This window comes from Danio aesculapii, chromosome 5 (genome assembly GCF_903798145.1).
Source record: "Danio aesculapii chromosome 5, fDanAes4.1, whole genome shotgun sequence".
In the NCBI taxonomy this organism is placed as follows: domain Eukaryota; kingdom Metazoa; phylum Chordata; class Actinopteri; order Cypriniformes; family Danionidae; genus Danio; species Danio aesculapii.
Window position 1 is genome coordinate 19,963,592 of NC_079439.1, and position 21,848 is coordinate 19,985,439.

Genomic DNA, 21,848 nt, shown 5'->3' on the forward strand with positions numbered 1-21,848 from the left:
GACATGCATCAATGTTTTGAAGAGTTTCAGGGCAAAGGAAGTGAGATCACTTTTGAGATCATATTTTTTCTGTCATTGCGCCAAAGATTCCTATGCATTTTTATATAAATGACGTAACAGAGTTGACCAAAATGTAGAGAGTCATAAAATGTATTTTTTATAACTGAAATTACAAATAATACAAAAAAAAAAAAAAAAAATAGACATTTCATGCAGATGCTTATCTAACTAATTAGAGTAAACAGAAAAAAGATAACAATTGGACGCATATTTCATGATAATGGCAGCTTGAATGTGTGATCTTGTAGAAAACTTTATCTTGTACAAAATGTACCTTCAATTCTAGAATCACAGACATATTGGTGTATTACTTCTGTGTTTTTTATGTAATAAGACAAGACATGCACAAAAATTGGTTGATGGAAACATGGATATTATTATTATTATTATTATAATACAAAGCAACATATGACAAACTTATATTACACCCTCACTGAACATGCATATATGTGTGTGCGTGCAAGTGAGCTTTTAGATACCTGCTCCAGCTCTCTTTCCAGTGTTGTGGCTGTGTTGGCTAGTTTGAGAAGATGCTCTCGCTCCTCCTCAAACTCCTCCAGCTTATGCTGAAGATCATCCTCCACCATCGTTTTGGCCTCCTGGATTTGATGTATGGCCGCTTCTTGAGTCAACATGTCCGCCTGGATAAGAATCAGGCTATTATAATAATTGTCATTTTTCAACTTATTTAGAATTTATTAAATGGAAGAAAAAAAACACAAAAAAGAAAAATATAATTAAATAAAATGTGTAATGTCATGAAGTATATTAAACTGAAGTTGAGTCAGTTGACATTAACAGGTCTGATTTCAGAGAACATATAATACTAAATCTGCTAGAAAAAGTATAAAAAATAAATAAATAAAAAAGTCAGACAGACAGTAAGAAAGTCAGGGAAAGAAAGTGTTAGTATGCGGACCTCTATGCTTTGTAGCTGTACAGCAATCCGTTCCTTTTCTTTTATGGAGCGATGATTCGTTTCTGTGAGTTTGTGAGACAGAGTGACGTTCTCCATTTTCAGATTTTCCAACACACCAAACTGAGACATCTGACCCGCCTGAAAATAAATATACAAATAAACTCAAACTTCTTGATACCCACAGGATCTAAAAACAATTCAAACCAAAGGTCTGGAGTCAGTACTTTTAAAAATAGATATATAATAGATTTATAAAATATAAAACTTTTTAACTGTACAAGGACACATGAAATTTATCCAAACTGACACTTAAAAACACTTACAATGGCAAACTGGCAATGCTAACATACACATAATCATGGGTTAAAAATTAACACCCCATCACGATCCACCCATCTCCTACCAAGATTTACAATGTTTTCAACTTTTTATAAACACTATGCACAACATGACCACAGTGGGCCTTTATACCTGCATGTTTGCCATCTCTCCCTGCAGTCGCACTCGCGCCTCCTGTGCCAGATTGAGCTGCTGCTGGTACCAGAGGCGAAGCTGCTGCAGCGAGTCAACTTCTGCCTGTGAGGTCTTCAGTCTGCTCTGGAGAGCATTCCTCTCGCTCTGAACCCGCTGAAGCTGAGCCTGCAGGCCTCCCATCTGTTGCCGCAAATCTGACACTTCGTCCAGAAATCAGAATGTAAACATTTTATAATAATTTACAATTTGAGATTAATATTAACTGTTTATATCAAAATTTAAAACAAAAATTTAGTATTTTCCTTCCTTTTTTGTAACATGGTTAAGTGTGCATGATCGAGGCTTCGATGCTTTAAGGAAACAAATTGGGGTGTCATTTAAACAAAATCAGGGCATATTAAAGTTGGTTTGGAGTTTGCTTTGAAAGTGCAAAAACAGCCAGACAAGGTAAACTTTCTATAAAAATATCTGCTGGTCATCTTTAAATTACCACAGTTTCATGGAAATGGTCAACTGTTGGTTAATGACATAATGCAGGGGGTGGGACATTAAGACATGAAAGGTTAATGACAAAATAACCATATAAAGTCCATAATTCATTCATACACTAAATAGTTTGAGTTCACAGTGCATAAGTACATAGAGTATATCTACGCAGTTCGCTTTGTCCGGAGTTTAAACCCCGGCTTGCAGACCTTTTCTGATTTTGTCACCATCGATCTCTCTAACATTATTTCTAGTCCGACTACTACTGTCCCATCACAATAAAGGCAAAAATGCCACAAAAAGATCTTTTAAAAATCATAAAGAACATAAAGAAAACATTATTTATTTTCACATTTTTAGATTTTATTCGTAGAAGTTTCATGTTTAATACTGTAAAGCTGCTTAGAAAATCCCATAAAAGGGACACTGTAAAAACAAACATGACTTGACTGAATGCTTACTAAACTGCTGTTTTCTCGCTTCTGTCATCAGCTTAGGCTGATTTAAGCTGGTTTTTTTAGTAGGGCATCTATCGGGCCCACAGGAGACGTGCACACGGGATGGTTTAACAAGCTTGCGGGCAATCGTTTCATCGCATCTAGGCTCAGTTGTTTGTGCAATTATCCTCTTGTAGTTCACCGTGCGTGCTCTGTTCTTTTTGGCATAGCTTTGCCATCATGCGCATCAGTGCATTCGGTCACTTATGCTCCATCTTTCCATTATAGTCAACAGCATCATAGGCTACAAACGTTATATAGAAAAAAACATATCCGTGTTTTCGGCCATATGGCTTATTTTATTTATTTAAAGGCTCATTAATCATTAACTCACCTGAAAACAGATGTATGAAACACATGCTAATTTTAACAAACAACAGACTAATGCTGTCGCGTAATACATGCATTATTCAACAAAGTTTATCATTTCACTTGATTCAGAAGAATAGATGTCCTTATACCGTTATTTGGGGAGCTGGTGCTGGTCGCGGGTCTTCTATTAAAAAATAAAGCATAACTGCGGGTGGGTCGCTTTCTCTAAAATATGAATGTGTTTTAAGCATATTTATCTGACAGAATGATTCATACAGGCTCCTCGTTTATATTAGCCAAGCGCTGCGGAGACAGACGCAGAGTTTTAGTTATTGAAGCAGATGCTTTTTGTCATGTGAAATGAGTTTAAAATATGCCATTCATTTATTTTTGGTTATGCATTTAACAATAAGACATTAAGAATATTTCACTTTTGTTTAACTTTTGACGCAAGTCACTTCACCTCAAATGTTATTTGTTTTTTGTTTATTTTGTTGAAAACTAACCAAAAATACATTAAGATAGAATTTATACCAAATTAAATTTGTTATAAGAAGAGATTTTTTTTAACCAAATATGAAGTAAAGAATTATTGTTTTCTTAGTGTTCAGCTGTTGCTAGTTTCAGTTTTTCCCATCTATTGTATTTTTTTTTTTTCAGTGTTATCAGATAAGAATCCAAAGTAATTTCAAATTTCACTTTAGTGAGTTGTTCTTTTTAAGAGATTGTCACGGTCTTTGTAGCTAAATCATATTCGCAGGAACATAAATGAACTGATTCAGATGGCTGTTTGAAGCATCAGAAAACGTGCAATACTATAAAAGGCACATATTCTACAGTGTTGCAGCCTTAATGCAGACTGTTAAAATTAAATTAAAATAAAGGGGTCTACTGATTATTTGCTGGCACAAATGTGTGAGCATTTAGTGACTTTTTCCACATGCAACATTAACTACTGTAGAACCGTTAATGACGATACTACTATTTACAAACTATAGAGGCACCGGCAGTATTTTGGAGCCATAGTATCGCGGTGGTACCCAAGCACCGGTAAACTGTGCAACCCTAGGGAGTACATATTCATTTTAGGGGAACTATCCCTTCAAGCGCTCGGAGTTATTATTATTTAACCAGGTAAAAAAAATTTAGATCATTGAGATCAAGATGTCATTTACAAGGGTGACCTGGCCAAGAGGTCTGCAGCACACAGCTTTATGAATAAATAAAAACTTAAAATAATAGTTTTTTAAAAATAATTGCAATACTTTTAATATAGTTATTGGACATCAACGCTGATGTTAAGTATCCCAACTGTTTTGGCTCATCCCTGACACGTATATCTCGCACTTCGTCCTCACCTGTGCTGTCCTTGGTATTGAGGCTTCGCTGCATCTCCTCCACTTTGACCATCAGCCTCTGGTATTGCTCTTCGGCCACCTGCAGATCATTGCCTAGCGAGGACAAGCTGGCGTTCTTCCCCTCCAGATTGGCCTGGAGGTCCACCATGGCCTTCTCCAGTGCAGAGCAGTTGGAGCGTAGTGACGTCACCTCTGTTTTGAGGGTGCTCTGCCTCTCCTGACCAGCCTGGGTTTGCTCCACCTGGGCCTTTAACTGAGCACTTACTGTGGCCAGCTGTGCCTGGAGCTCCGTCTTTTCTTTCAAAGCCTGGAAACGGAGAATGGGTTTTAGATGCTAACCACTTTTAAAGATAAATTATAGTCTTGTAGAATCCTGTAGTTAAGTATAGGATATATCAATTCTATATAACGTATAACGGTTTAACAAACACCTACAGTTGAAGTCAGATTTATTAGTCCTCCTTAAATATTAGCTCCCCTGTATATATATATTTTTTCAGCTTTTATTCCAGCCGAAATGAAACAAATTATACTTTCTCCAGAAGAAAAAATACGAAATACTGTGAAAAATGTCTTGCTCTGTTAAACATAATTTGAGAAATATTTGAAAAATAAAAGAAAAAATTCACAGTAGGGCTAATAATTCTGACTTCAACTGTATATAAACTATATTATTCATAGTTTTAAGTAAGATTTAAAAAATAAATTAATATTATTCAGCAAGAATGCACCTAAATTGATTTTTTTCAATGAAAGGTTTTAATATTGATAATATTAAGTATCAAAATCAGCATCATAATGATTTCAAAAGCATCACATGACATCTAGGCTGCATCCGAAACCGCATACTTCCATACTATATAGTTTTAAAACAGCATGCAAGATGAGTAGTACTGTTTGTCCGAATTCATAGTATTTGAAAGTACTCGGATGACCTACTACTTTTGACAAGATTCTGAAGTGCGCATTTGATGGACGCTACACTATCCCATGATGCCACGTGAGAGAATTCATAAATGGGAGGGAAGCAACGCAACTGACGTGGAAAAGTCATGTGAAAACGACAAATGGTGGATGTAGTACATCCACGTTCCATCCATACTACTCACATTCATACTGTATAGAACATACTTCTCTAAGGGCCATGTAGCAAATTCACATGAACTACAGTGCATCCGGAAAGTATTCATGGCGCTTCAGTTCATACATTTGTTTATGTTACAGCCTTATTTCAAAATGTATTCAATTCATTTTTTTCCTCAAAATTCTACACACAATAACCCATAATGACAATGTGAAAAATGATTTTTTGAAATTGTTGCAAATTTATTTTAAAATAAAAAAGCTGAAAAATTACATGTACATCAGTATTCACAGGCTCAGAGGTCAATTTAGTTGATTGGACATGATTTAAAAAGGCATACTCCTGTCTATATAGCTGGCCAGCCATCTAAACTGAGGTGGGGTGGGGGGTGGGGGGTGTACTACTGTACATGTGATTGTTCGGTTTTTTTTTTTTTTTTAAATTTGCAACAATATTTAAAACATGATTTTTCACATTGTCATTATGGGGTATTGTTTGTAGAATTATGAGGAAATAAATGAATTTAATCTATTTTGAAATAAGGCTGTAACATAAAAATATGTGGAAAAAGTGAAGCGCTATGAACACTCCGCACTCTGCACTGTACATACTGGAGCAATAGGCGATTTCGGATGCAACCCAAAACTACCATAGTGATTCAACAAAATGCAGCTAAATAAAAATTCTACTTTTTACCATAGGAATAAATTACATTTAAGGAAATATAACAAGAGACCACCATTAACTCTTTATAGAGCACATTAAAAAATACTTGGAAAAACCTGGAGTGTTACTCTGGGTTATCCCAAGACTTTCGAACTGCTTTTATGACTGCTAAACTGAATGAAGGTTAAAAATATACTATTTAAAATGACTTTTAATAAGCCTGGGTGCAAAAAAAATAAATAAATAAATAAAAGAGACTTCTTTTAAAAACAATCCACTAAACCTATCCAGACTACTAAACAGTGCGTACTTCAGAAATATTTTTGCAGAAAAGAAATGCAGGAAATAAGAATAATTTAACAAATTATATTATATTATATTATATTATATTATATTATATTATATTATATTATATTATATTATATTATATTATATTATATTATATTATATTATATTATAGTTCAATTAATCCTATCCAGTCAATCCTATTAACTCACCTGACTGGCCTCGGAGGAAAGAGACTCCAGCTGTCCTTCTAACCTCATTTTCTCTTTCAGCACTTGCAGCATTTCATCATGAGTCCCCATCACAGAACTCCCATACGACACACTGCAAAAAGACAATTCAACACTCATCATGAGGCTTAAATAGGCTGCCTTCATGACAGGTCATAACATTCTCCTAAAGCCCTAAACCAGGGGTGCCAAACTCCGTCCTGGAGGGCTGTTGTGCTACACATTTTAGTTCCAAACCCAAATAAACACACTTAGACCAGCTAATCAAGCTCTTTCTAGTTATACTAGAGTTCCAGGCAGGTGTGTGGAAGTAAGCTGGAGCTAAACTATGCAGGGCAGTGGCCCTCTAGGCCCGAGTTTGGACACCCCTGTCCTAAACATATCTACAGAATGGACTAACCGATGGAAACAGAGTCCTCATACCTGCTGGAGAAGCTGTCCCTGCGACTGCGAGGCTCCACGCTGCCCTCTCGGTCCTGCTCCAGCTCCTCCATGTGCCTCTCTTCAGTCGCAGCCTGCAGGACTTCCTGAAGTGACGGAAAGTGGCCCATGGCTTCTGCAGCGATCTCTCTCCCTTCAACAGTATATGGAGCCTTTGGCCTGTTGACTATTGCAGATAACATATTATATGTCCCCGTAGTAGACACGCTACTATAGGATGAGCTATCGCTGTCATTGCCGTCAGCTCTGAAGCCTGATTCGCTGCCGTCCACCTCAGAAACATTGTCTCTGATTAGCTGAGATGATTCGGAATGGGTGTTGGTTTCTGAGCTGATGCTGATTTCTGAAACAGTGGAGACAGAGCTGATGGTGGAATGCAGGGAGTTAAACGACGAGTCGGCAGATGCAGAAACTGCTCCACCAGAACCTTCTGATTCAGGAGTTTTGTAGTCAGCGAGAGAGTGGATCTTGCTGGAGCGAGATGATTTGGATTTTTTCTCCTTGCTGGAAGGGATTCCCAGGCTTCCCAGTTTGGGACCACGAGGAACGCTGGTGCGCAAGAAAGAGTATTCTTTAGTCATGGCGACAGTACTGGCCCGTGGGAGACCTTCGGGGTGGAGCATAAGCTCGGGGTCCAAAGTGCTAAAGGGGCGGCTTTTAGGAGTGGACCGTCGGGTCTGAATAAGACAAATAAGACAGCATGTAAAACTGGAAACAGTTAAAACATTTGGATAATGTTAGACAGTCTAAATTATGTCCACCTCTAACATAAAAATATCCCCATTTTTTTCCTATTATGAAACAAAAGGGAGACTAATGATTCATTAAAATTAATTCTTCACCCTTTTGTTGCATAGCAGAAAAAAATTGGGTAATATGTTAGATGTAGGTGGATTCTATGGATTTAATCTTAGACCATCTAAATAAATAAAATAAAAAAAATCATTCTTCACCCTTTTGCTGATTAGTAGAAATAATTGGGGTAATTTTATTTATGTTAAATGTAGGCGGACTCTATGGATTTAATCTCAGACTGTCCTACAAATAAAATTTAATTAAATGATAATTAAATAACAAAAAATTTATGAAAAATAAATTATTCTTCACCCTTTTGTAGCATAGTAGAAATAATTGGGGTAATTTCATTTATGTTAGATGTAGGCAGACTCTATGGATTTAATCTTAGACTGTCTAACAAATAAAATAAAATACCAAAAAAATCAAAATCAAAATCATTCTTCCCCCTTTTGTTGCATAGTAGAAGAAATTGGGTTAATTTGATTAATGTTAGATGTAGGTGGACTATGCATTTAATCTTAGACTGTTGTTACAAGTAGTTGTTGTGGTGTAGTGTGTGTGGCGTTTTTCTCTCTCTCTCTTTCACTTTTTCGTTTTCTCTCTCTTTCAGAATTATTCGCAGGTGCAGCGGATTATGGCGGATCGTGATTGGCGCTTGGTTTGGTGGTGGTTGTATTTAAAACCTCAGAGAGCATAGATTGGGCGGCTCCCCGCTCTCTCTCGATTCCCTGCTCGTTAATTCTCTGTGGAGATATTGCTTGACTGATGAAAGTGAGTGTTTGTTGCTGATGTCTCTTATATGCCGTTTTGTGAGATGCCAATGTAAAGTTGTAAATTCTAACCGGAGAAACACGGTTTTCTGTCTCCCTGTCTGGCTTGGAGCATGGTAGGGAGGTTTGGTACCTTCGGTTTATTATTTTCATTTCCTCCAGTGTTTTAGTAGGGGAGGTAAGTTTTCTGAGGAGGTATTTTAATTTTATCTATTTTTCCAGGGAAGTTCTCTCTAATTTAGTTAGCTTTAGTTTATTGTCGTTTATTTTGGCTGAACCCCTCCCAATGTTATTTTTGATATTTATTTTCTTGTTAATTCTCAGTGGTTTGTGTTTTGTTTCATATTTTGGGGAGAGAGAGAGCATGCGGGGGCACCAGTGATTATATTTATTACATTTTGGTTAAACTTCCTTTTGATAAAGGATTTTTAATTTAATTCTTAACACTAACAAATAAAATAAAATAAAAAATTAAAATTAATAATAATAATTTTTCACCCTTCTGTTGCATAGTAGAAGAAATTGGAGTAATTTTATTTATATGTTAAATGTAGGTGGACTCTATGGATTGAATCTTAGACTGTCTAACAAATAAACCAAAATAAAATAAAATAAATCATTCTTCACCCGTTTGTTGCATAGTAGAAGAAATTGGGGCAATTTCATTTATGTTAGATGTAGGTGGAATATATATATATTCTGATTTGTTTTTCATGCTATAATATGATTTCAGAAGTCTTGAAATGTATTGCACAAGGTACTTGTTCTACTTTTATGGTGCTTTTTTGTATTGGGGTTTGACAGCATCTATTCACTGTCATTGTATGGAACATTTTCTTTTGTACTTCACAGAAAAATCAAAGTCGACATGGAATAAGGGCGAGTAAACGATGCCAATTTTCTTTTTGGTCTCTGCAGTAAACTAGTCATTTACTTCAACATCAGTCATTTGACAGAAAGTGGCAGTTCTCATTTGCTGACTCACTCGCTCTGTGTGCCGCTGTGCTCTGTATTGTTTAAGCTGTTCCTCTAGTCGTCTGCGAGCTTCCTGGCGGATTTTTTCTTCATTTTCCATCTCCACACATGGCTCATTTGATGCTATGAGAAAGACATAGTCAACAAGGCAGAAAAAATACAAAAGAAACTATTTTAAATACTGTCAACCAAGCTGTACTGGGGCTGAATGCAACAGGTTACGAATATTGATTTTATTTTAAAAAATAAAATAAATAAACTCATCAATCCTGAAACATACTTGTTTGACAATTACTTTTCTAGGGATGGAAATTGAGAACTGGTTCATTTTTATATTTGTATTATAAATGCAATATACACAGTCATCCTAAACTGTGAGTTGATGGGAAAAAAATCTATCATATAATTTAGACTTTCAGTGCAGGTAAATGCATTTTTTGGCTGTTTACATGCCATTTTCATATTGGAAAGTCTTTGACTTCAAAAATACTACGTGGCCCTGTTTAAACCTGGCATTAACAGGCATTTTTTTATCATTTCAACAATAGGTGGACTATGCAAAGTTCACATTTAAATGGGGTCTAAAATATTGTCCCAGTGCTTCCCACACGGGCAGCTCAAGAATATTAACAGCCGCCCAAGTATATTTAGTGACACATTTTTTGTTACTATTATCATCCTATTACATTTAGTTTTAGCCGCCCAACATAACCAAACATCCGCGATCGATTAAGTAGTGGAAAATCTTCTCTTGTTTACCTGTTTCGTTATGTGCACATAAGACCTGTCACCTCTTCCACAGACACTGGCAAGACAATCTCACATGCTCTGTAGACCCACAGAGACGCACCTTTTTGGGACTTAAAAAATTCATCTGGCCGGGGTTTCTAAAACTCCTAAAATGTCCGGGATTCGGCTTAACTTAGTCGATTAGTCATTAACCGTTTGGGATTTTGCATTACCTTTTTACTTAAGCCTACTTTCACTTGGCTTTGCAGCTGACTGCGCACACAGAGCGAGAGCCAGATAAATATTAAATAATTAACTCTTCAATCTAAACGACTGAACTAAAAACTCAACTATAGGAGAGGATGAAATTACTGGTCTAAACCAGTGGCTGCAAAATAATGGTTAAATCAAAGCATTTGCCTCAAATAATCTACACATTTTAATCTTGTAATTAAAATAATTTTTAGAGATATGTCTGTTTTTATTCCCCTTTCGGTCATTTAATTCTCATTTTCTGTATATTAATTTAATGATGTCAATATATTACATAGGCAATTTATATACATATCTAAAATGTTTTGGCATTCAAGTTTGCGTTGAACTTGAAAGAGAGAGAGAAGCAGGTTTTACCTGTCAGTGGGGGCACATGGCTCCGGAATAGTGTAAAAGTAAGCAAAATTGTGGATTTCTTTATTTTTTCAACAGTTTTAATTTTTTTATTTTTTCACTTTAACCCACTGAAAAGAAAAATTGTACAGCAGGGTCATAATAAATACAATTATTATTAAACATTTAATTGTGTTTTGTTTGTCTCATATAGTTGACTACAGTGATGTCCATAAATATATGGATACCAACACAATGGATTTGAAATTAAATTAGGTGTGGAGGAATGACAAATGAGGGAACAACACACCTGGCCATGGACCAGCTTAGAAGCCAACTGTCCAATTACTTTTGGACCCTTAACAAGTGGGAGGCACATTTGCAAACTGCTGCAAATCCAAACCATTTGACTAATTTGGATGTAAATACCCTCAAATTAAAGCTGACAGTCTGCAGGTAAAGCACATCTTGTTTCATTTCAAATCCATCGTGTTGGTGTATAGAGCTAAAATTAATAGAATTGTGTCGATGTCCCAATATTTATGGACCTAACTGTATGTGATGTGGGTAAATTACGCATTTCAATCCGGCTACCACCGCAAGTATATTTCAAACATGTGGGAGGCACTGTGACCAATTTCAGAAGCAGTCAAAAGCATATTTAATAGTGCTGCTTTCATATTAAAACTACAAAATGCGATTAAAATAATGTATTTAATGGCCTAATGCCTTCAAAAAGTCTCAAACGGCTGCCTACTATCTGCCTACTCATCTAATATGTGACCATTTGACACATATTGTGAGAAAGTGCACCAAAACAGTATACCAAACACTCAGATTAGAATCAAAACTGTAGCCGCCATCAATGAAATCCAAACACAAGCATTCACAAGACTTGTATTTGACTGAACACTCAAGTGAAAACAGGGCCAAAAAATTCTTAACTGGAAAACTGTTAGGAGGAAATGCAACCAGAATGTCTCATGATTTCCATCCCTAGTTTTTTAAGAATGAAGCTTCATGCTGGTCCTGGTACAGAAAACCCTACGTGAGCTCTGCAACCCATTATAAGCCATTCCAGCCAATTTAATCAGAGAAAGAGGAAAAAGCACACTTCGGAGTCTGCATTGGTTAGTTCGTATTAGTTCAGCAATTTTCCAAATCCAAGCCAAATAACAACGTGCATCTTTGTCTTGTAACTTTTCAGAATCGACAACAAGCACCAACAAAAGCCCCAGGATCGCAATCGGCAGAAATCCCCATAATCACTGCAGCAGGGGAGACTAATTAGCCTTTTATTAAATTACGCAATGAGATTCCCCCCAAAAATTCTCTGCAAGCCTAAACTGAGGAGCAGGCAAATAAACAGGGTACACCAATCAGGAAGAGTTAGCCTTGAAAGCCAAACTGAGGGGAATTACAACACAAGGGAAGAGGGTGATTTGGTGGTGGTGGGGGGGTTATCCAGTATCATGTGCTTACACAATTCGGTCTCCTGCATAGGAATACTTAGTCTGAGCGATTGCAATGCGTCACCCGTGTGAACAGAGCCCTCAGACTTCTCTAGGCTGTCAGGGAAAGAGACCACACCTGGATCCAGCTCTGTGCACGGAGGGGAGTCGGAAAGGCGGCTGCCTGGGGATGGAGTTGCCGAAGGTGGGGTGCTGCCTCCACAAACGTCCTGACCCTCCACCACGGCCTCTCCGTTTGGCAACAGCTCTGCTTTGACATGACCTACAACAAAGATAAGGGATTCAGCAAAGAGCTTTCCATTATATGTGTATTTAAATAGTCTAATTTAGTGGTCAAAAAGTCAAAAATTGCTAAGACTTTTCTTTTAGTATGTTGATGTACCTCCAACAAACAAAATATTGATTAGTGGCTAAGCATTGGACGATGTCTAGTTGGAGTCAAAGGTCCCGTGAAGTGCTTTGAAATGTGTTTTATTTGATGTAACCTCAACCAAAACACAAGAGAGGGTGGGACATAGTGTAGCTCCTCCCCTTTTAAAACAGCTTCATCACAGCTCTGCCAGTGAGAGAGGTTGAGCTCAGGGTTCATACACATTTTTACTACCAAAATTCCATGACTTTTCCAAGGCTTTTCCAGAACTTTCAAGTACATTTTCAAGACGTAATGTTTCATGTAATGTCTACATATACATGGTAAATAATAAGAAAAACAATGACGTTCAAATTTATTCCAGCATATCATAGAACACGCAACAATCTATTTTGTTTAAATTTGTTTTTATATTGATTTTGATAATGCTTACACAGCACCAACAATGTGAGAGCAAGTTTTTGGTCAAGGACAGATCATAGCAGGATATGCAATGTTGGTATTATAGTTAAATATAGAGTTTAATCATCTGCAAAAATTACTTACCATTTTCATTACACCCTTTACTTGTTTCAAACATTTGAGTTCTTTTTTTTTTTAAATGAACCCAAAAAGAATAATTTAATAACTCCTATAGTATTAAAATAAGTAAAGTGTGAGTTAATAGTGAGTACATTTTAATCTTTGATTGAACTGTCCCTTTAAGGCCTGTGACTGTGTGAACATTTCAATATTTCAAATTTTAAAACATCCAGCGACAGGAAATTTTTTGTAACTTTAATAAAGATTAAATAATATACAATGAAGACTTTGCAGTGTTGATTATTCAATATCTGTACCTGAATAGTGAAATTCACTTTTATCTTTACTATATTTTATTTATCTATGCTTGTAATTTATTTGTTACATATCATTCAAGATTCACTCCCTTACAAAATCCCACCAATCAATCCAAATAAACCTGTTAAATCGTCTGGTAAAATTGTAATTAGATCGCAATATATATCACAGAAATACAAAATATCCTAATGTCAGATTTTTCCCAATATCGTGCAGCCCTAATTCAAGTATACAGATATGTTAAACTAATTTCCATGACTTTTCCAAAACTTTGTGGGTTTTTCTGGTTTTCCAAAACTTTTCCAGGCCTGAAAAATGCCATGTCAAAATTTCATGACTTCCAAGTCTTCCATGACCGTATGAACCCTGTGAGCTCAAGAGCATCAAATGAACAGCAAATAAGAAGTGTCTTGAAGGGGCGGGGCATGTCAGATACTAGAGAGTATTTGATTAGTTATGATTTAATGAGAGACTAAAGTATAAGGTGAAGTGAATAAAACAGTTGGTCCATTTAGGCAGAAGTGACAAACTACAAGCCTCACATGTGAATATATCACTTTCATACTGTAGCTTCTAAATGCGAATTTTGCCACTGTTTTGGAGGACACTAGTTTATCGATATCTAAAAAAAAACTAACAATACTAATTCTAACAACTAAAAAAACATTAATTTTATGGGATCTTTAAGGTTTACAGCGATTTGGAAAAGTTAAAGTTTTAAAACTGCAAAAATGTTCTGCTATACCAATCCCCTAAGGTATGTGTAATTTAACATGTTTTAATGACTATCCAAAGAAAAGATAGATATCCAAAAATGCCTTTAAATTTGCAGAGAAATCTGAGTTTTTGAAACGAATGAAGTCGTCAATGATTTATTTTAATTATTTAGCCTGACATGTTTACTGTTCGGCATGTTTAAGTTAGCGGTTCATTCCGCTGTGGCGACTCGAGATTAATAAAGGGACTAAGCCGAAAAGAAAATGAATGAATGAATGAATGTTTTCTGTTCCAACATATTTTATATGATTCTTACAATACAATAGATTGTGTTTGTTAAGTGTGGCGTTCACTCCCGCCTGCAATTATTACTTTCAATTGATCTTGTTTGTCTTTTTCCCTTTTCAGTTTTCTGTTGGTTGATGTGTTGATGTCAGGCTTTTAAAACGGACCGAAGCAGACTTCTCCCTCTCGCTCATTCTTTCATGCCACTATAGTTTCTTTCTTCTTCAAGGCTTTATTGTTGTGTTCTCCTTTATACTTTCCTTTTGATATTTGTTTGGAGAGGGGAGTCCCAACCTGCTTTACGTTTGTTTGGTTGGTATTTATTAAAGTTGTTGTGCTCCCCCATCTCTTGTCATTTTGGATTGTATTGCTGATTATGTTAATAGGTTAATAAATAATTTAGTTGGAGCACTTTGGCCATTGTTTATTTGTTATGTTGTCTTAGGATCATGAGTCGTATTTAAGTAGTTACCATAAAAGTGTTCAATGGGAAAAAAAGTTTTTTTAACCCAGATATTTTAAGAACATATTTTAAAGCAGTAATCACAACATGTGATACCGTGAAACTGAGATATTAAATCCTATACCCGCTCACGCCTAAGGGAGGAGCTTTCTTTTTTGTGCCTCATTCCTTCATAGCAAACTAACGGTAATGGTACGTTTCCACAACATCTTGAAATCTGCACTCAGTGCTGCTCTAGGGCGTGTGAAATTTTAGGGCTGAGGACACCCGTTTTATTCAGATAGAAGACCGTGTGTTCACACATTTATCACACGTGCATTGATTATTGGCTGCTTCGAATAAATGATCAATAAATAAACAAACAGGCACAGATGGTTCAATATGTTGCATAAAGAATACAAATCTCAAAGCAAGTGATTTCAGCACAGTAATTCAGCTCAGCAAACATTTGTAAACGTGTCAAAACCCTCCCTTGCCTACTTTTCATCGTGATTGGCATTTTTTGTTTGATGTTTGCATGAATTCAATGCTCTTTTTGATGCTCTAAGCTACTCTCAACGCTTTCTCTGTGCTGCTTTCAATCCCATAATGCACTGCATAAGCGTTTACACTTAAAGTCCCCAAGAAATCAAAACTAACCATATTATTTTGTTAGCTCACAATGGCGGTTTTGTGGTGAATAATTCATCTGTGCACATTTGTTTGCTCTTGTAATTTAATATTAAAATATGAAAGTGCACTTCATGTTTTTTTCAGTTAAATTGTCAGATTACATATATCTTAGCAAATGGGCAAGGCTAACATATATAAATAGCTGCTCCAACTGTCAGTTTTGACAACAAACAGAAATGGTGAGGAGGAGGAGTCTGTTAGGTTGTAATAACTTTCCCCAAACACTTTTCCTGATCTTTCAGACTGAAATGCCTACTATACTACATCCATTTAGCTCGCAGTAGAAAAAAATAAGCCACGCCCACTGTTTGCTCAATTAATATTCTGTTTCTCCAGGAACTGCGTCACAACACGGTAAAAAAAAAAAAAAAACAGTCACAGCTGCCGGTTCATAGGGACTTTAACTTGAACCATATGTGCTCCCAACATGCCAGGGGAAAGGTGCCGCAAAAAGGGCGTGGTTACGAATATTGTGGCTTAAGCCGTCAAACCGACAAGATCAGAGAATGACCAACACGCAGAAGCAAATGGTCAAAGTTTGATTGAAGATTACCAAAACAGACTTTAAGACTAAACCATTTTGATTTTACACTGACTTTAAATGCCAATACACTTTAATTGAGGAACTGAAATTTCTTATGTAAAAGATTTTAACCGATTCTAACCATTTACTGCAGCTATCAAGATTTTTTTCTTCAGTCTGATCACAAATGAACAACTCAAAACACAGGTGTAACTGGGGTCTATGATGATTTGAACTTGTTTTGTTTGGATTGAAATGTTCAAACTAAAGATCCCCTACTCTGTGTCTACTGACTAAAAATGATATCATTAAGGATTCTGTTTATTTATACTTTATTGTACCAATACACATGGATTACAATTAGAGTCATAGTTGCCATCCATGATGTAACGTCACCGTTAGTAGCTAGACAGTCAAAAACTTTTCATTTGTCTTTCTGCCGTTAGTGCACTTTTAAAAGATACTTTCACTTAGCCAGACCATGCTTGCGTTTCCACTTATACAAGAAAACAATTGGTTGCATTTGTTGAATACAACCCGTTTAATTCACAAAACACAAGCATTTCTCATGTGAGATTACCAACTGTGCAGACGAATATCAAATATCGCAAATTAGAAAAGGTTGGTCAGTTAAATTATGCTACTGTAAGTAATGTTTATTCAGCAATAATTCTCCAGTACAGATAGCAGAACCGTTAACGTCAGAGCTTATCGATACTTCAGTCTTTTATAATGTAGCGCCGATACCGATAAAGTACAGAGTTTCAGCACCCATCCCTAATTATGAATGATCATAAATGAGTTACAGAATTATTTTTTCTGTTGGTTCAAATTAACGAATGCAGTTAACAATGTTGGTTGTAATGTTGTTTAATGATTAGTAATGACTAATTATATACAGTTGAAGTCAGAATTATTAGCCCACCTGTTTATTTTTTTCCCCAATTTCTGTTTAACGGAGAGAAGAATTTTTCAACAGATTTCTAAACAAAATAGTTTTAATAACCCATTTATAAAAATGGATTTATTTTATCTTTACCATGATGACAGTAAATAATATTTGACTAGATATTTTTCAAGACACTTCTATACAGATTAAAGTGACATTTAAATGCTTAACTAGGTTAATTAGGTTAACTAGGCAGGTTAGAGTAATTAGGCAAGTTATTGTATAATGATGGTTTGTTCTGTAGACTATTGAAAAATATATAGCTTAAATGGGCTAATAATATTGACCTTAAAATGTTTTTTAAAAATTAAAAACTGCTTTTATTCTAGCCAAAATAAAACAAATAAGACTTTCTATAGAAGAAAAAATATTATCAGACATACTGTGAAAATTTCCTTGCTCTGTTAAACATCATTGGGGAAATATTTAAAAACAAAATTCAAAGGGAGGCTAATAATTCGGACTTCAACTATATGTGCTTTATTCTTACTTGCTGCAGCTTTGACACAACACAAAAACGACAATAGACTGAACTTCATATATAGGTTATGAGGTTGCAGTCTATAAACCTGACTGCAGTGCAGACAAGTTGAGCCTGAAATTTCCATTTAGGCAAGTCTTGCAAAACAAGTCAAACCAGTGACATCTAAGGAAACTGAAACTGACAGCGGGTGGAATTTGTGCATATAAAAACCTTCATAATACTTCATCAGATAACAAAAGCCACTGAAAAGAGGAAAGAACAGACAACTCAAAGCCTAGAGACACAGTAAACAGTGAATGTTCGCTTTGAAATCTTGCCAGGTTGGGAAATAAACACAAACTCTCAGGCTCAATGAGCCTGATTTTATGATGTGTACATCTGGGGAAATATCAATCAGAACGAACTACAAATGAAAAACCATAAAGCAGATGAATAAAGCCATTTAATGGCAACACAATGACAATGCATCAAATTTGAACATTAAACAACACTCACCATTTGGGATTTTCTCCATTACAAGTGATCTCTCCGGCTTCAGAGATTCTACAGTATTGCTGTTTGGATTTTTGCAGTATTGGGCATCCGGGTGCATTGCCTCAATTTCATTATTTCCATTTTCCATATCTCTTAAATACAGATGCTGCTCTAGCATCCATGAACATGTGCTAGGTTTCACAGGTGCAATTCACTTTACTTCATGCTCACTAAACTTTGGTTAAGACTGCAGGCTGGTCTGGATGGCACAAACAGCTTCAGTCCTGAGGAATGGAAAACATTATATTAAATCGTTCATGCACTGAGAGAAGTGTTTAAGTATTACTGCTCAGCTAAAGAAACAGCAGCAATAATGATCTAATCTCTGATTAATCTGACTGAGATAATTACAGACATTTGTTCTAAACCTACTCAAAGTCAAATGTTTTGATCAAGGCCACAATTATAGTGGCAGTAGTTGCTTAATGCTTTCTTTGTCTATAGTTTGTATAAAACCCACCTAGAAAGCTACATATCAGTTTGTCTCTGCAATGGAAAGATAAAAACAATTTTACAGTTCACAAGAACAGGGTTTCAATCTACAATTCTTCACATACAAGCATACTTTGGAGGGGAAGAAAAAAAAGAGAGGAAAATTTCTATATAATAACATAATAATGTTGTATGTCTTAGTGTGAAAAACTACAAACTGCTTTAAATTCCTTTAAGTCTACTATTTCACTGGAGTGGTTTATGTGCCACTATTTATTGCTAGAATGTGTAATAGTTATACAATATTATTTGTGAAAAAGGGTAATAACTCGATATGAAAAGTGAAATAAAATTATTTTAAAAAGAAAATAATAATGAGAATAAACAGCAATTATATATATATATATATATATATATATATATATATATATATATATATATATATATATATATATATATATATATATATATATATATATATATATATATATGTGTGTGTGTGTGTGTGTGTGAGCAATTCCATGCAAATGTCAACCTTGCCATAGAATTAAAAAATTGCGTTTTCGCCAAAATAGCAAAACCATTTCTGCGTCTTTTGTGTAGGCTTCTATTTAACAGTGCTTTAAAATACTCAAAAATGTCTCTACCAATGATTTCAAACAACTATGTTTGATTTACCAAAGTCACACAAGTAGCAATTTCACATACGTCACATCCATAACAGCTTTTTCCTCATAAATGCAAAAAATGTCAAATAAAATAAAATCAATCATGTTTGTTCTATAGTGAGCCAACTCTTATTCTTTTGATTAGCATCATTTCTTTTGGGTGGTGTAGTTTAATTCACAGATTTTCTACAAAGTATGTTGTATACTGTAAACTTGCAGACTTTTTTGTCACATCCATAAACATTGCATGTTTATTTTCCTAATTTAAAATATAATTTTTTGTACAGATTAATATTTTCCTGCCCCCACAACTCTGTGGCTAGTTGTTTTGAAAAATATAAAGAGATGTTTCAATATAATGTTAACATATACTCTGTCAATTTATGTTTTGAGATTTTACTGCAAATGTCAGATCAAAAGTTGATGATAATAATTGTGGAACCAACATCACTACTTGCCATACACTTTTATACACATATACACTTATTTAACCACACACTTACATGCCAATTTGCACATAACAGCTGCACATATAACGTTGTATATAGTAATAAACACATACATACACTTGTCAATCTATATATTTGCACTCACTACTTACTTCTATTTAAAAAAAAAATATATTTATTATCTGTTTTTTGTCCTGTCTCTGTTATCCTGTTGCACTGTAGAAGCTCTGTCACGAAAACAAATTCCTCGTATGTGTGAACATACCTGGCAATAAAGCTCTTTCTGATTCTGATTCTGATCTATAACGCTGGAATTGCTCATATATATAATATGTAGTTTTATTTATCCAAATACACATAAATTCCTAGATTGTTCTAGCTTAGTCTTGTGTCTTTAAACTAGTAACTGACAGGTCATTACATTATTTCAGAGCTTCTTGTTCTAACAACACAACGTGACGCATCAGTGAGGTAAAGTAATAGGATTTCTTTTACACAAAGCTGGACGATTAGACTAACATCCTCACTGTAGTTTAACTATAGCGTGATTTAAGACACTAATCAGGCATGTTAACGAAGCTAGAATCAACCTAAACACGAGTCATTTTTAAAGTCACACACAGACAGATCAGGCGGTCTGTCAACAGCAGTTTTGATACACGTTACCTGTCATCACTTTCACCAAGAAATAATGTGTATTACTTACAATTGATAAAAATGAAAACACATGCACAAACCAATCATAATAAACAGCATCCAGACATAAAGCTAAAAATACCTTGGATATACTGTACACGGTCAAAGTGAGTTTATCTTTATAATAAATCTCTGATCTCGTTAGCATCAGCCTTTTAGCTACTTAGCCACAACGCACGATACCTCAAAACCCTAAACAACTTACGCGTGACACTGACACACGACCACGCTCCTGTATTGCACTAACCACGTGTAATAGTAAATAATTACTGCAGTGATTAGAAGATACGATAAAAAGTAATTAAGCACCAACCTTAGACGTGTTCCTGCTTGTTCTACGTGGCTGTTTAGGTTCCGTCCTTCAAACACATCCGACTCGCAACGGTTTCCCCACCAATAAAGGTTCCGCATGGAGTTGCGTAGTTCTTAAAAATACCCTTATGTGTTTTAAAATACATTTAATTATATAAATTTTATTTAGTATTATAATTTTATTGTAATTAATTAATAACATCATTTTTAGTGCTTATTATGAAAATTCAGATTTACTGATTCAAATATTATAATGTACTATGCTACATTACAGTTCTGCATTTAAATCTGTGCATATACACTAGATATTTAAGCTTCATCTTGTGTTCAGCAAAGCTATCTCATGACTTAGATCTCTAAATCATACACTGACGCTAGTTATTTCCATCAAAACAACATTGCTCCATTAGGCTTTTAAATGGAAGCCAAACAGACACTAATGTATGACAAAGCACCAGTCTTTAATTTGGTTTGATCACAACCCTTTTACATGATGTATTAGTTAGCACTATAAAATGCGAGATTAATTCACTTATCAAATGCCGGATGCAATTTAAACGACCCCGTTTTTATCAAAACCACTCAAAAACTGGGAATGTGGAAAATTTGCTGTTCATCATCTTCACACAATTTCAAAACAGCGTCCTCTAAATTGTTACATTCAAAATAAAAAAGCAAAACAGTGTCTTAAGAGCCCAAATGATCATGCATGCAGTCTTCATGTTTAAGTTCTGACATACTTTATGGAATGAAAATTGCTTTTAATTAGTGATACAGTATCTAATATGTTCACTTATCTTCCCATGTTCTTAAAGAAAAAGCTCCTGCGATTCCACACCAGAGATAATAGTCAAGCTTTCATTATACCATTGTTTAACATATTAAACGCTGGCATTCAGGTCATATACTTCCTTCAGTTAATCACGAAGGAGCAGAAATTTTATTAGGGATGCTCCGATAAGAATTTTTGCAGGTGACACAAAGTACATGCTAATCGGCCGATAGCAAGTTGCGATTCTGATGCTTCAAGCTTTACAATGCATAAAGCCGATAGTCTCCAAGCATACTTCTGTGGAGATCTCTCCTTATCTTGGAGAATAAATGAAAGATGCTGCATATAATGCCTTAAACATGCCTCTTATAGCCATTAAATGTGGATATGCCATGGTCAGAAGCAGCTTTACAGAAAATAGAAAATAGATAAAACCGATTTTTTAAAAAACATTTCCATCTCACCTCCATGATTTTTGGGGTATTTTATCTAATTCGCAGGTGTCATTGAGCCGTTATGA

General features: G+C 35.3%; 1 protein-coding gene across 2 annotated transcripts in view; it reads right to left on the reverse strand.

The window, feature by feature from the left end:
- The window catches only part of golga3 (golgin A3), a 39,133-nt gene extending 18,519 nt beyond the window's left edge, over nt 1-20,614 (reverse strand). The window contains exons 1-10 of one of the 2 annotated variants that reach the window (XM_056457492.1): nt 20,558-20,614; nt 17,961-18,223; nt 12,281-12,424; nt 9,366-9,478; nt 6,795-7,489; nt 6,354-6,465; nt 4,107-4,413; nt 1,451-1,653; nt 980-1,117; nt 540-701 (exon numbers count right to left, since the gene is read on the reverse strand). In XM_056457492.1, the coding sequence (XP_056313467.1) occupies nt 540-701; nt 980-1,117; nt 1,451-1,653; nt 4,107-4,413; nt 6,354-6,465; nt 6,795-7,489; nt 9,366-9,478; nt 12,281-12,424; nt 17,961-18,117 (2,031 nt within the window). In that variant the 5' untranslated portion in view covers nt 18,118-18,223; nt 20,558-20,614. Of the gene's footprint in view, nt 1-539; nt 702-979; nt 1,118-1,450; nt 1,654-4,106; nt 4,414-6,353; nt 6,466-6,794; nt 7,490-9,365; nt 9,479-12,172; nt 12,425-17,960; nt 18,224-20,557 lie in introns of both variants that reach the window. The other variant, XM_056457491.1, reaches the window with a different exon arrangement.
- Nucleotides 20,615-21,848: the final 1,234 nt, after the last annotated feature.